The 15,735-nt window shown below is 46.0% G+C and overlaps 1 protein-coding gene across 3 annotated transcripts in view; it reads left to right on the forward strand.

The window, feature by feature from the left end:
• Positions 1-14,127, forward strand: part of RAB3B (RAB3B, member RAS oncogene family) — a 64,034-nt gene extending 49,907 nt beyond the window's left edge. For 2 of the 3 annotated variants that reach the window (XM_046660492.1, XM_046660493.1), the window contains exon 5: positions 7,681-9,406. In XM_046660492.1, coding sequence (XP_046516448.1) covers positions 7,681-7,868 — 188 coding nt within the window. In that variant the 3' untranslated portion in view covers positions 7,869-9,406. Of the gene's footprint in view, positions 1-7,680; positions 9,407-13,869 lie in introns of those variants that run through there. The other variant, XM_046660494.1, reaches the window with a different exon arrangement.
• Positions 14,128-15,735: the final 1,608 nt, after the last annotated feature.

The following is a 15,735-nucleotide window of genomic DNA, read 5'->3' on the forward strand; positions in this document are numbered from 1 at the left end:
CTTCTCCTTCTCCTTCTCCTTCTGCTTCTCCTTCTCCTTCTGCTTCTGCTTCTGCTTCTGCTTCTGCTTCTGCTTCTGCTTCTCCTTCTCCTTCTCCTTCTGCTTCTCCTTCTCCTTCTCCTTCTCCTTCTCCTTCTCCTTCTCCTTCTCCTCCTCCTCCTCCTCCTCCTCCTCCTCCGCCTCCGCCTCCGCCTCCGCCTCCGCCTCCTCCTCCTCCTCCGCCTCCTCCTCCTCCGCCTCCTCCTCCTCCGCCTCCCCCTCCCCCTCCCCCTCCCCCTCCTCCTCCTCCTCCTCCTCCTCCTCCTTCTTCCCTGGCCCTGAGCTAACAACATCTGTTGCCAATCTTCCTCTTTTTTTTTCTCCCCAAAGCCCCAGTACATAGTTGTGTATCCTAGTTGTAGGTCATTATAGTTCTTCTACGCGAGATGCTGCCACAGCACGGCTTGATAAGCGGTGCATAGGTCTGCACCCAGGATCTGAACTGGTGAACCCCAGGCCACCGAAGCGGAGTGTGCGAACTTAACCACTTGGCCATGGGGCCAGGCCCCAGGACTCCCTTTCATGTAGCTTTTCTCAGCTCGCTCAGCCAAGACTATTGATATGGCCAGCAACTAGCATTTATTAAAGCTATAAGTAGCAACAGGTCTTCCATGTCCTCAAAGTTCCTGGAACATGGGTGAGACTGTAAAGGCACTGAGGCAGGTGAGTATATGGGAGGATGGAGGAGTTTCAGGGACTTCTATTCCAGGAAGCATGACATTTTAGGGCTTCTGCCTCCCTGTGCCCCTCAGAAAGGGGCTTCTTCTCCCTTCCCTGGATCTGACTGGGAATGGGTCTTGCCAGAGCCCAGGGAGGCTAGTAAAAGAGAAGTGCATGTCTGCCCACAAGGGAAGGAGAGACCTATTTAAAATGTGGTTTTGAAACACACATACACTCATTCCAGCAAAGTGGTGGGAAGAGCACGAGACTAGGAGTTAGGAGACTGAGGGTTTCATCCTGCTTCTACCACTACTTTACTATGTCACCTTGAGCATCTTGTTTCCTGATTCTGAAAAACAGGGGATTTGGATTCATTGAGTGGAAAAGTCTGTTCTGCTCCATCCCTCTTTGATTCCATGATTTCGGTTCACACATCTCTCCACTTACCACTCAGCCCGCAGACCCTTATACACTGCCTTGCTTATTTTAGGTGCTCCATAAATGTTTTTTGGATTGGGATGAGCACTTGAAACCTTGCATTACTGAGCCTGGTTGCAGAGAAACAAAGACCTAGTTGGCATTGATAATAACTAACTTTGATGCAGTGACTTAGAGTTCACAATGTATGTCACACCAGTTCTCTTGTGACCTCACTCTCTCCTAGCCTGGAAGGCAGCATTATCATCAGCTCCATTATACTAATGAAGAAGCTGAATCCAGACCACTTGTGTTTTTTTGTACACAATGTACTGTGCCATACTTCAGTGTGGTTTTTTCTTCACTTAAAGATTATGTGGGCCAGCCTCAGTGGCCTAGTGGTTAAGTTCAGCATGCTCTGTTTGGCAGCCCAGGTTCAGTTCCTGGGCACGGACCTACACCACTTGTCTGTCAGCGGCTATGCTGTGGCAGCAGCTCATGTACAAAAAGAGGAAGATTGGCAGTGGATGTTAGCTCAGGGCAAAGCTTCCTCAGGGGAAAAAAAAGATGTAACTCTTCTAAGCCATAGAGGAAGTAGGTGGCAGGCCCAGTGCTCAAACTCAGCCTTTGGACTCAAAATTCTAATGCTCCCAGTATATCACCCAACAGTGTTTTTCCAAAAGCCCATAGTTTCCCTTCAAAGTTCGACCCTCAGTCACAACGTTAGTGAGATTTCTTTAGATTATATGTGGTAACACATAACCTGAGTTAGGAGCTTAGATAATAAAGGTTTATTTCTCACTCACGTTACATGCCAGCTGTAAGTCAGCTGAGACTCTGTTCCATGTGTCTTCTTACTCTGGAATCCAATCTGGGATGGCTAAACCACACAAAGGCTCTTAAAGCTTCTGTTGGGACTTGGAATGCCCATATCCATTGACCAAAGCAAGTCACATGATCAAATCTGACGTTGATGGAGCGGGGATATATCCCTCCCACAAGGAGGCACTGCCAACCACATGGCAATGGATGGGGATGTAAAAATCCTCTACAGAGAGGGCAGTGAATAATCTGCCACAGTCACCGAACACAAGATGGACCCTGAGTACACAGGGTTGAATGGGTTCCCTGCCCTCAAGATGCTCATTGACCAGGGAAACAAGATCATAGAGAATTTCAACATCTTTTGATGGCTGTGCCAGTCCTTAGCCTATTATCATTCTTCACCCTTCTCTTGCTCCCTCTCTCTCCTGCAACGCCCTCTGGGAGGTTGACCTTTGCAGGCTGTGTTTCCCAGGCTCCTGTGACAGTGGCTTCTGTCTGGGATCAGCCGAGGAGAGACACTGGCAGGTATTGGAGATGGGGAAAGGGAGAAACTTGTGTGTTCCCCGCAACCCACCCCCTACCTTGGCTGGCTCCTCCAGCAGAGGCTGCTCCTCTTCTGACTCCTGCTCCCATGGTTCTAGCTTCCTTTGGCTCTAGTATTCCTTTTTTTGCTATTGATAATCTCTGGGTTTCCTCACTATTCTATTTGTCCTCTCAGTTCTTCCATCACCTTTATAACCAATTCCTGCTGGTTTAAATGTTAAGAATAGTTCCCGTTTTCCCGTCGGTGATTGTGTGAGGTGCCATGGGAGTACGGGGGAGAGGTACATGTGTGTTCTGAGTGGTGGAGATGGGGTGCGAGGAGAAAGGGAAGGCTCCCTGGAGACAGTGATTCCACAGGTGGGTAATGAAGATGATTAGGGATAGGAGCTGGAGAGTAACAGTGTGAATAAAGGCACCAAATGAGACAGTGTTGTTTCTGGAGCACAGTGTGAGCCAGGAAGTTGGAGCTGGAGAAGCAGAGAGAGGCCAAGCCATGCAGGGTCTTGGTGTTAGGCCAATGAGCCTGGATATTGCATTGATTAGACCTCTTTCAGATACCGTGACACAAAGCCAAGTCAATATCGTTGAAGTTATCAGGACAGGGACACAGCTGAAGCAAAATGGAAGAGAAGATTGCTGGAGATGAGATGATCAAGAAACTAAGAGGCCAGGGTGTTGGATGGATTGTCCACATGAAACCCAAAGTTCCTGAGAATGAAAACAAACCTGGAAAGGAAGACAGCAAATCCCTTGCTAAAATCATCAGTGACCAAAGAGGCATGAGCTGATGGTTGATACATGACGGAGATGAAGAGGTGTGAGAGCGGAATGGAGAAGGGATTTGAACATTAAGGTGGAGGGGAAGCGTTTTGGGGCAGTGTCAGGATAAGGAGAGGTGAGTTTAGCTGGTTCCAAGTTTCTGAATAGAATCCTGAGGTCAAATTCAGAAGCAGGCAGTGTGGACATAGTTTATGGATTCATAACAGCTGCCTTTGGACAGGATAGGTAAACATCACTCTGGGGTGTGGGGATCATCTCAGATTCAGTTAAAAATTGGGCCTCATTAAAGACAGCAGAAATTCCATTGTTCCGAAGCCAATTAGAGGGAGGAAGGTACTGGGGGCTAATCTAATTAAATGGTTGTCATCTTCCTGACCTCACTGGATTCTCAGCTCCTGAGAGTCCTTACTAATGAACCTGAGGAAAGGTTACTATCTGGGCCTACTAATGAAGAGCCTTCCAGGAGTCTGACAGTAATTGGATGGGGATGCGTTTGCAGCAGAGGAGACCCTTGAGCTGGTTACTTGAATCAGTGTTCTCATTCCTTGGGTACCTTTGAGATGACAGTGAAGACACCTCCTTGGCGTGACATATGAGCTCTGCATAGTAGGTTTGGCCACCTACTGCCTCATCTCTCACACTTTGAGCTTTCTGCTCTAATGATAGCAAACTGCTATGGTCACTCTAGCGTATACCAAGGCAGTTTTTTCCCATTATCTGTTCTCATGCTGTTTTCCCCATGTGATGTGCTACATGTGCATTTGCTCACACATAGACTCACAGTCATGTAAAGAAACATGTCTTTCTCTAGCTGATATCTGCTTAGGATTCAGCTTCTCCAAGAAGCCTTCCCTGGCCCCCAGATTCATTTAGGTGCCTCCTTTGTGCCCTGAAAACCCTCTGGCTTCCCACCATTGCAGCATTTATCACTGTAATATTGTCAATGCGTCTATCTCCCACACTAGACTATGAGCTCCTCAAGGGTGGGAACTGTGTCTGATTCACCTCAGTCTCCCGGTGCCCAGCACGGGGTCTGCCATGCTTATTCAGCTGAGCTCTCACAACCCCCACTGTCCACATCCCCTCAACCACCCCTCCATGCTCATTCCAACCTCCTTCATTTGCCTATTCATTCAACCAACACTCACCAAGCACCTATGCCTCCAGCTGGTGCTGAGGCTAGGATGAATGACATGGTCCCTACCCAGGGAGCTCCTTGTCAAACAGACTTCTACCATGCAGGTTAATACATGCTGTGAGAGACGTAAGCACAAAGGAGAATGAAGAGGCCACATCTAAGCTGAGTCCTAAAGAATAAGAAGTTAGTTAGATGAAGAGTTTTGCCCAGTTCTGGCTTTAAAGGCTCCCATCCCCACTAGCCTCTGGAAGCTTCCTCTCCCTCTCCTCTGCCACTCTCTCCTTCCACCACATTCTTGCACAGCCTCTGATTTGCTCTACCTAGATTAGAAACATTATGGTGTGTTCTGTCACTGTTCCAACTGAGAGTGAGACAAGGGGGCGTAAGGGATAGAGCCCTGGTTTCTGCCCCATCTCGGAGCCTCAGTTTCCCTATCTGTAAATTACAAGCCTAACCCTTGCCTTGCCCTAACCCCCCTCACAAGGTGGTTTTAAAATTGTAATCATAGACTATTAAGGACCATGCACAGGTGAAGGTTAACACTCTGATTGGTGCATCTTTACAACTAGATTTGGTTTTCCTTTCTCCCTGACACTCAACACAAGACCTGGCACAAAGTCAATATTCAGTAAAGACCTGATTGACCCTGAAAGATGAAGAAAAAGAGGATTTACCCAGAGGTCATGGGAGATGATGCAGGAGCAAGGAAGCTGGGACTAAAGGAGGCTGGGAACATAGGGGAAAGGGCCTTGCCATGTGTTCCTCATGCTGATCACTTCAATATTTATATGCATTTAATTCTCATTTTCACCGCACAAGGTAGGCAATATTCACCCCATTCTATAGATGAGGAAATAGAGGCTGGGAGAAATTAGGCAACTTACCTAAGGCCACACAGCTAGTAGCTGACAGAAGCTATATTCATATCCAGGCTGTATGACTCCTCTGCCTGTTCCCACTGCCCACCTGCACAACGTGGCCAATCCTTTCCTCAGTGCCAGTTCCTCAGAAAGGATTTGTGCCCCTGGCCTTGACCTATGTCCTCATCTTCATCCAAACTGATAGTTTAAGCCTATTTACTTCTTTACCCATTTGCCCCTTTTCTAGGCTAGCAACACACTCCCCCCACCCTCCCAAACACGTCATTGGGGATAAGCCAGTCAAAGGCCAGAGAGTCCATTTTTCTTATATTCATGAAGGAAAAGCTACACGCTGGAGGGTCTCTGAAGCTAAGTCGGTTTCTAAGGCCTGAGGATAAAGAGCCAGCAACCCCCTCCTTCATCACATGTCCACAATTAGCGGGCACCTCTCAGTTTGCCTTTCTCAGGTCGGGCAATAGGCCGCAGGAGAGGCTGTCAAGCAGAGGTGGGCTGGGAGGAGCTGTGAGTGCCTTCAAGCCAGGAAGGCCAGGGGAAGAGGAGCCTTGTTTGTACCTGGGGGCTTCAGCCCTCTCTGTGTATGGTGGGATAATAGGGAGAAGGAGGAAGAAGGACAGAGACTCCCTTCGTTGTGGGAGATGTTGACAAAAGAAGGAGAAAAGGATGAAGAGGAGGTGAGAGGAGCAAGGTGAAAGAAGAGCAGAAAGAAACTCGTTGTAATAGGCGACTTTTGTAGAGCAATTTATCCATCTTCTGTCTCCTCCCAGCCGTTCTCAGCAGGAAGACACTGTTGTTATTCCCGTTTGACAAACGAGGAGTCTGAGACTCAGAGAGGTTAAGTGACTCAGAAAGGTGAAGTGACTTGCTCAGATTCAGACACTGTAGTGGTAGTCAGATAAAAGCAAAGGAGGTCAAAGAGAGCTGTAAAGGCAGAAGAAGATACAGTTAGAGAATCAAAAAGGAAAGAGAAGGGGAGAAAGAGGAAGAAATGGGAGGCAGGGCTGTGTGTGGGCTTTAGAGCCAGCCAAACCCAGACCAACCCAATTTCCACCCATACAGCCATGTGACCTCACACGAGGTGTGCAATCTCTTAGAGCCTTCATTTTCTCAATAAACTGAATATGATTATATTTACCCAACAGGCTTTGAGGGGATTAAGTAAGGTGAGATTTCTAAAGCTCCTAGCATAGCATCTGGCATATAGTAGGTATTTGATAAATATTAGAGATCCCAAGGAGAGTATGAGGAATAATGGAAAAAGAAGGAGCTAAAATGAAAAAAAGGGAAGAGAAGACTTGAAGAGCAATACAGATGGATTCAGGAAGAGGAGAAAGAGGAAGGTGGATGGACAGAAGAGAAGGGAGTAGGCTGGGCAGGGACGTGATGGAGAAGGCAGCTTATGCTTCTAAGGGCTGCCACCAACCTCACCAAGACCCCTCAGTTGGGAAGCAGCCACTTTGTCCGAATCAGGAGGGCCTTTCTTGTGTCTCCTGGGACAACCAAGTTCTGTTCATTGTCACAGAAAGTGTCGTTAAGGATCTCAAGGTTCAAAACAGACAAGACTGTCTCATGCTTCAGGGGCAGTTTCCCCTGGCCTTTTGTTGGGTTTGTGTGGGGAGGAAAGATCCAGGGGTTCAGGGAGGAGGAACCCCACGGAGTGGAGCTAAGCCACTGTCTATGGGTAGAAAGAGCAAATGAAGCTTTGCTTATTCATCGTGGATCTTGAGGTGCCTCCAAGAGCCCAGACTAGAGCTGGCCAGCCTGGGGTGAGTGGGAAGCAGGGGAAAGAGCAGGAAAAGCTCAGTCAAAAAGGCCAGAGCCCGTGCTTCTCGTACGGCTGCCTCTACTTATCTTGGGCAAGTCAGCTTCCTTCTCTAAGCCACAGTGTCTACATTAGTGAAATGGAGAGGGTCTGCCTGGACACCCCTTCCCCTGGGGTGACATGAGGATCAAATGAGATAATGGATATGATAAATGCTTTGGAAACTGTGAAGTGGTGTGAACACATTGAAGTATTTGCTCTTTCAGAAAACACGTAATGACCCCCACACACACCTGTGTCAGGCACAGGGCTATACATTTTACATGCATTATTTTATTTAATCCTTAAAATAATTCTATGAGATAGGTCAAATTATCCCTATTTATAAACCAGGGAATTGATTCATGACTTGCCAGGGGTTACACAGCTGATCAGTGGTAGAGCTAGGATCTGTCTGACTCTAAAGCCAGTGTAGGTAATTCCTTCCCTGGGCCATCTCCTTGGAGCAGAATCCTCTGCCCATGGATTGGGCCTCCTTGCTTCACTCCTGAGCACTGGCTGTATTAATCCAGCGTTCTGGCCAGGAGACATCAAAGGGAAAGGAAAAATTCTTACCTGCATCTCTCTTCTCTACTCAGGGTTTGACTTCTTTGAAGCCAGCGCCAAGGAGAACATCAGCGTGAGGCAGGCCTTCGAGCGCCTGGTGGATGCCATTTGTGACAAGATGTCTGATTCGCTGGACACGGACCCCTCCATTCTGGGCTCCTCCAAGAACACCCGTCTCTCTGACACCCCGCCACTGCTGCAACAGAACTGCTCGTGCTAGGCAAGGCCCACCCTCCTGATCGCCCCTCGTTGTGGCCCCCGCCCCCTCTGCTCCCCCATTACACCCTGTCCACTCCCAGCCCCAAGCAAGCTGGGTTGCTGCTGTTCTTTGCGTGCAGCCTGGGTGGAAGCATGTCCCTGGGATTCTCTGCAGATGGCCCCACTTCCAGACACTCAGCACTAGACTAACAGCCAGGTCACAAGTGGGTGGAGATTCACTTTACAAAAGAAGGCTCCATTTTACGAAGGGGATTTACTACAGGGACTTGGAAAGTGAATTCCTCTTCTGCCTTTACAATAAGGTTTCCTCATGTACCAAAATTTGACACACACGCTTTTCACAGATTGCCAACTGTGTCAAGTGAGGCCCACCTGCACAGCTAACCCTATTAAAGAAAACCTCCTGATATACAACATGCTAGTTTCCTATCAGGCTCCCTGTGGGGCTTTCTCTCACTGCAAGTCAAGCTTTGGCTCTCAAAGCCCTATGCCTGTTACCACGGATGCCCGCAGGGCCTGGGCAGTTGCTGTGGTGACAGGCCAGAGCTAATCTCCAGGGAGCTCAGCCTCTCTAATGATGCTGAAGGAGCAAAGACTGAGTCAGAAACACTCTTAAAAGAAAAAGCTTATCCCTTGCCAAATGTCAAAGGTTCCTGCCAAATGAAAGAGCAAGCGAGTGAGCTCAAGAAAGACAAAAAGAGAAACACAGGCAAGATAAAGAAACGGGTCATGAATTTCTGATTTTCCTGCTTTTCAGCTGGTTCTTAACTGTGGGAACTCCATAAAATTGGTCTTTGGTTCTTAGACTCCTAGAATCTGAAAAATTTAGAAGTGATGGGATCCCAAAATTTCCCTAGTCCAACTAATCAATTCCAATCTTCATATCTCTGACAAGTGGCTGTCAGGCCTCACAACCAAATCCCTCTTCTAAAGCATACCTTCTAGGCAGGGATGGGAGCTCAGCATCCGCACCATCTTTGGGCAGCTCTCATAATCAGAAAGTTTTCCTTGCTTTAAGTTGAAACCTGCCTCCTGGAAATTCTTCTTCCTCTTTCCACTCCATTTGTACCAGCTGTGTTGTCAGAAACCCCACAATTTCTGCTCCTTCTGCCCTGTGACACCCTTAGATGATTTAAGAACAAAATCATGACCGTGGGTATCTGCCCTTTCTCTAAGTCAAATAGTTCTAGTTCCTCATAGGAATTCTTTGTAGGGCCTCCTCCCCTCTTGCCCTTTCCTCCAGCCCATCTTTCACTCACTGCTTAGTAGTCCAACTGGGAAACATGATTTGAAGCAGAATAAATCTAAGGGGGCACGACCCTGAAAAAATTGGGAAAACTGAACTCAGAGGTCCCATCCTAACCTCACTCTCCTGGGAGTGAAACCTTAGTTTCTAGCAAAGAGCAGCTGTGAAACTACTCCTGGTGGAAGCCACTTAATTAAATACCTGAAGAAAAAACAGAAACAAAAACCAAAAACCATCTGAAGCCAGAAACAAACTAAATGGATTAGCTCATAATTCTAGCTTGTTTGGACACAGCACATGTTTGATGTTTTGCTGACATAATGACACAGCACTAGCAATGATTTCTAAAAATCTTTCCTCCCAGCCCTGGCCTGAATCCCCAGCCTCCCTCTGCACTAACATGGGGGAGGGAGGAGAGTCTCTCCCAAGTTTTCTCTCTGTTTCAAATGGAACAGGTCCAATGGGAACATAAAAGGACCCTCCAGAGTCAGCCCTATGGAGATGATGCTTTCTTTGATGGAATGCAGAGGATGGAGCTTTGACTTGGAATCAGGAGACCTCGACTCTCCCCTTAATCCAAGTGTGACTGTGGACCACTTATTCCCCATCCCTGACTCTTGATTTCCCACCTATAAAACGAGGGGGGTTATTTGTAATCTTTAAGGTCCCTTCTGGCATGACTAAATCTGAGACTCTTTTTTTCACCATCATTTCAGTTGATCTCCAAAATAAACCCGAAAGATGAGGATTATCACCCCAACGTCATTGTAGCTAACACTGATGTCATGCTTACTCGGTACTAGGCATTGTTCCAAGCACTTTACATGTATTAACTCATTTATCTTCCCAACACCTTTGTGAGGGAGGCGCTATAATCAACCTCATCTAAAGAGGAGGCAACCAAGGAACAGAGAGGTCCTCTAGCTTGCATAAAGTCACATAATGATAAATGGGAGAGCTGAGGTTTAGACCCAGGCAGTCGGCTCTAAGGTCTGTGCTCTTCACCACATTCTGCACTACATTTCTTATAGCTAAACTGTGATCCAAAGAGGTTAAGAGAGTTGGCCAAGATCACACAGCTAGCAAGCGGTAGAGCCATGTTAGGATTTAATCCCAAGGCCATTAGATTCCAAGTCCACTGGAGAAAAGACAAGTCTCTAACCTATTAACAAATTGCACTACTATTCAGACTAATCTGAGGTGATGGATGTCTAAGGCTTCTGGAAAGAAGTCAGTCTCTGAGGCAACTAGGTCCACAGGCCCGAGCAAAAAATGTCCAGTGTTTCTCAGGCCCAAGTTCTGGCTTTCCGTGTATCTGCCTCTGTCAGACAATCCTTCTCTAGCTCTCAGGCAGTGCTCTGAGCAGCCTTTCTGCTCCAGCAATGTTTTTGGGCAGCCACTTAATTAACTTCTCTGACCTGGAAGGATGAGGTCCCATCACAAGGCAGTGGTTCTGGATGTGCTTTTTATACTACGAAGTCCCATACAGGTCGGAGATAGTTGCTATTTTTCTGAGCAGTAACATCCATCTACCCTCATAGTGGGATTTCAGACTCAGCTCCTCATGATCCCTGGATATTCAATACATATATCAAATAATCTTTTCTCTCCTACTGGGTGTCCAAGCAAAGATTGAAATTTTCACTTAAAAACTGTCAAATTCTTTAAAACTCAGGAGCCAGTTCAAAGGAGCAGGCATCTTCTCAGCAGATGGAATCAAGAGCTAAATGTAATAGTGGCAAGCTTTTCTACTGGGCAAGCAACAGCCCTGCTTGTTAGATGGCAGTTCAGCAGCTCTGCTCCGTGACCTCGTTTCTGCTGAGTGGAAGGCAGCAGCTTGCCGCTGATTGCAGTGCAATGCTCATCAATCACGGTAATAGTGCAGTTAGCCCCCACAGTTCAAGCTGCATAATGTGTGTTAGTGGCAATTTGTCCCAGTTTTCATCTTGCTTAACAATCCAAATAAAAGAAGATTAAAAAACTCTTGACCTCTAAAGAGGTAAAGGTAGGGCAAAAGTGCAATACAGTATTGTAGCAATTTACAGAATCTGTTTTAAATGCATGTGTATCTGTAAATACAAAGTGATTCATGACTTATCGTCTCCTTAGTCTGTAGCATTGTTAACTTCTAGGAGCAGCAATGGGGTAGAATGTACTGAGCGGCCACAGACTTGTTAAATATTAGATATGGAATGGAACTAAGAGAAAATCTTGTCCAGCCTCCTCATTTTGCAAAAAGAAAGCTTGAGGACCAGGAAGGGAGAGGAAATTTCCTAAGGTCACCTTGAGTGCTGGGGCCATTTGTGACAGAGCCAGGACTAGGTCTTGGATCACTTCTAGGAACAAATTCATCTGTTCTATATCTACTACTGGCCTGGCACTATTAAACATTCGATAAATATGGATGAAAACAAATGATCCCTGCCTGCCATGGAAGTGTGTTTATAAGATAGTATCATCCCAATTTGGCAGGCAAGAAAAAGTAGCCTTGGAAAAGTTAACATGCCTAAGTCATCCACTAGGATCATTTGAACCAACCTCTGTCTGACTCATGCTTTTTCAGTTTTCCTCTTCATATTGTTTCTCAGGTGAAGAGTATATAGGATGGTAGTAGTGACAGACTCCCAAGGATTCTCAGAGTTAATTTAATAACCTCAGTTGGGACATTGGTTTCACAATTGCTTTGTGACTGCAACCTTGTAATGTCCACAGGATTATGTGAACATCCTCCAGACCTCACTCTCCAACTCACATCACCTGCTCCTGCCCCAAAGCTCCTTGCTTGGGCATCAAGTTTCCTAGGGTGTTTTAAGGAATGTTTGTTTGCCAACAGTTTAGGATAAGGGGAAGGAATTACAGCAATCAGTATCCTCGGATCTCATCAATTTCAGATTCCCCATCCCGAACCTGCACTTGATTACCTGCCAGAGCTGGAGCCTGTGACTGGGAATGCATGCAAGAGATGGCCCATGAGATACAAATACTGTTAAGTGATGTTTTTGAAGCCCTATATCCCTTATATGAAGTAGGCAAAATTCAAATTCATTCATTCAATAAGGTAGTGTCTAGTATGTGCCAGGACACAATTGGTGGCAAATGAGACACAGTCCTTGCTTTGATAAAGCTTATAGTCTAGTAGCTTGTGATTTAGTCAGATATTATAAAGTAATCACCCAAATATAATTACAAAGTGCTCTGAAGGAAAGCTACATCTTTCTATGAGAACACATAACTGAGAAACCTGAGTTGCCTTTGTGGAGGTGTCTCAGGGTCCTGGGAAGACTCCACTGCCCCCTAATACCTTCACTACGCACTGGCCATTGCTTTACATTCCTGAATTAAGCTTTAATCTTTTAGTTCAAAGCTTTGATGGTTGATCAAACATAAATCCTCCAAAAAGAGTAAGGGTGAGAGAAAGAATATCTGTACCTGTGAAACATCTTTAGACTGCCTGCTTCAGAGTTAATTGTTGTCCTCTGGGGGATGTAACAAACCACTGCAAAACTCAGTGACTTAAAGCTGCAAACATTTATTATTTCTCATGATTCTGCGGGTTGAGTGGGTAGTTCTGGCTGAGGCTGGATGGTTTAAAATGGCTTCATTCACATGTCTGGGGGCCCAGTTGAGATGAGTGGAGTGGTTGAGGCTTCTCTCCATGTGGTCTCATCCTCCAGAAGCTTTCGCAGACTTGTTCACGTGGTGGTGAAAGTTTTCCCAGCAGCAAGAGAAGGCAAGCTCCAACGCAGAAGCACTTTTCCAGCCTCTGTTTGCTAACGTCCCACTGACTAACGCAAGTCACATGGCCACACCCAATTTTAAGGGGTGGAGAAATAGATGCCATCTCCTGATGGGAGGAACTGTAAAATATTGTGGCCATTTTTTCAATCTACCAAAAGAAGCAATCCTAAGTCATCTGAAACTAAGTTTGGTAAATTTCCCTGGGTCTTAAAACCTGGTTCTGAAGATATCCCCAAAGACAAATGTCAAAATGGTTTAGAGCAGGGCAGTCTCATCATTTGTTTAGTTGTCCAAAGGGTCTACTTTGGAGGAATCAAGCTATATCTAGATGGAGATGTTTTGATGCTTAATAGTCCATTTGGTTACTTCTTCGCTACTTCTTGGGGGCTGAGTCTGGCTTTTCTTCCATGAGGTTCACCATAGTAATAGTTGTGATTCCCTCCTGAAGTTCTTGGCCAGAAACCCAGCAGCAAGATTAACTGTATATAGAAAAGATGGCTCACAGAACACTTGAGTCCTCTGCTCTAGCTGTTCTCTCTTCCTTGGAGACCTCATCTAGTCTTGAGGCTTTAGATGCCAAGTCTTTGGTCATGACATGCATACCCTACTGCCTACTAGAAATCTTCATGTCTCAGACTTAACATGTCCACGTTGGAACTCTTGATTCTGTCCCAAATTTATTTCAACTCCAGTCTTCACAGAAACCTAGGTGTCATTCTTATTTTTTTTTTTTTTTTAAGATTGGCACCTGAGCTAACATCTGTTGCCAATCCTTTTTTTTCTTCTTCTACCCAAAGCTCCCCAGTACATAGTTGTATATTCTAGTTGTAGGTCCTTTTAGTTCTGCCATGTGGGATGCTGAGTCAGCATGGCCTGATGAGTGGTGCTAGGTCCATGCCCAGGATCTGAACCAGCAAAACCCTGGGCCGCAAAGCGGAACGTGTGAACTTAACCACTCCACCACAGGGCCAGCTCCTAGGTGTCATTCTTAATTTCTTATTTTTCTCTCTTTTTTTAGGTCTACATCTAATCCAGCAGCAAGTCCTATGATTCTACTTCAAAAATATATCTCAAGTCTGCCCACTTTTCTCCATTTCTGTTGCCTTGACCTTGGCCCAAGCCACCACTGTTTCTACCCTACAGGGCTACACAGAGCCCCTAACCAGTTTCCCTACTCCACACTTGCTGCCCTACAGTCCATCCTCCACACAATAGCAATCTTTTTTTTTTTTTTTTAAAGATTTTATTTTTTTCCTTTTTCTCTCCAAAGCCCCCCGGTACATAGTTGTATATTCTTCATTGTGGGTCCTTCTAGTTGTGGCATGTGGGACGCTGCCTCAGCGTGGTTTGATGAGCGGTGCCATGTCCGTGCCCAGAATTCGAACCAATGAAACACTGGGCCGCCTGCAGCGGAGCGCGTGAACTTAACCACTCGGCCACGGGGCCAGCCCCACACAATAGCAATCTTTTAAAAATATAAATGAATGAACAGCTCAGTAACACTGAGGTTTACTTCAATACCACACATGAAAAGAATCCAGAGACTTCCATTATTCTTAATTATTATTTTATTTTTTCTGTTTCTAGCCCTGAATCTGCCCCTAACTTGCTGTAGGATCTCTGGCAAATCATTTCCTGTAACAGCCAGCTGTCACATTTCCCCACGTTTCTTCAGGAAATAGCAACCTCTTCTTTTGTAGTACTACTACCATTTCCAACCCAGGTGATTCCAGTGAAGACTGTTGGTAAATGGGGCTTGTGATCAAGTGGGGCCAATCAGAATCCTTCCCTAGGATTTTTCTTTTTTGGATTGGCACCTGACCTAACATCTGTTGCCAGTCTCTTTTTTTTCTTCTTCTTCTTCTTCTCAAAGTCCCCCATAACATAGCTGTATATTCTAGTTATGGGTGCCTCTGGTTGTACTGTGTGGGACACTGCCTCAGCGTGGCCTGATGAGCAGTGCCATGTCCGAGCCCAGGATCCGAACTGGAGAAACCCCAGGCTGCTGAAGTGGAGCGCGGGAACTTAACCTCTCAGCTGTGGGGTTGGCCCAGGATTTTTTTTTTTTAACTACAGCTATTTTCTTTCCTTTTGAGTAGCAAATATGTGAGGATGTGTGCTCTAAAACTGTGATGGCTTATCCTCAAGCCAGGTGTAGAATGCTGATCTGTAGTAAGAGAAAACAAGTCCACCATGCAGAGAGAAGCAGAGAGACAAGATGAGGGGGTGTGTCCTGTGGCTTTCCCGACCCGGATTCTGGCTTCTTGAGGTTTGGCTGGTCACCTCTTCCTTTGATTCTGCCAGATACCTCAGTATTTGTTTCTAATAAAGCCCCTATTCAGTTTTGCTCATTGGGGTTAGGTTCTTATCAACCTTGCAACCAAAAATGTCTTCTTCCCTCTTTGGTTCTCAATTTTCTTACTGCTTCAAAGTGCAGTAATTCTAATTTTTAAACCAAGTCTTTCAGAACATCCTGCTTCATGGACTTTCTGATCAAGGTTTTGTATAATCTGGGACAAAGCCTACTCTCTTCACCATTCTCACACCTTGTACCTGAATGCATGAGGAAGAGGGATTTTGCAAGGTGAGAAGCAGTTCTCCAGGAATGCTGATGACAGCACAAGCAAAGTTTCCTATGATTAGGTCACCGGTCCACACAGGGTCTGGCTTCCCAGCTACTCAGAAGCTAGACAAAACATCTAACACCACTGCAGCGATTTCTCCACATCTGTTCCTATTTCTCTGCCAACTTGGCAACACCCACCATCTTGAGAGAATACCATTGATTAGACTGAGTTGTGTGGCATTTGCTTTTGCCTGTTTCTGTCCTATCATTTTGAAGTGGTCAAATATCAAATACCCAAATAGGAGGTCTCTGGGAGTC

The sequence above is a fragment of the Equus quagga genome, chromosome 5 (assembly GCF_021613505.1).
Source record: "Equus quagga isolate Etosha38 chromosome 5, UCLA_HA_Equagga_1.0, whole genome shotgun sequence".
Classification (NCBI taxonomy): domain Eukaryota; kingdom Metazoa; phylum Chordata; class Mammalia; order Perissodactyla; family Equidae; genus Equus; species Equus quagga.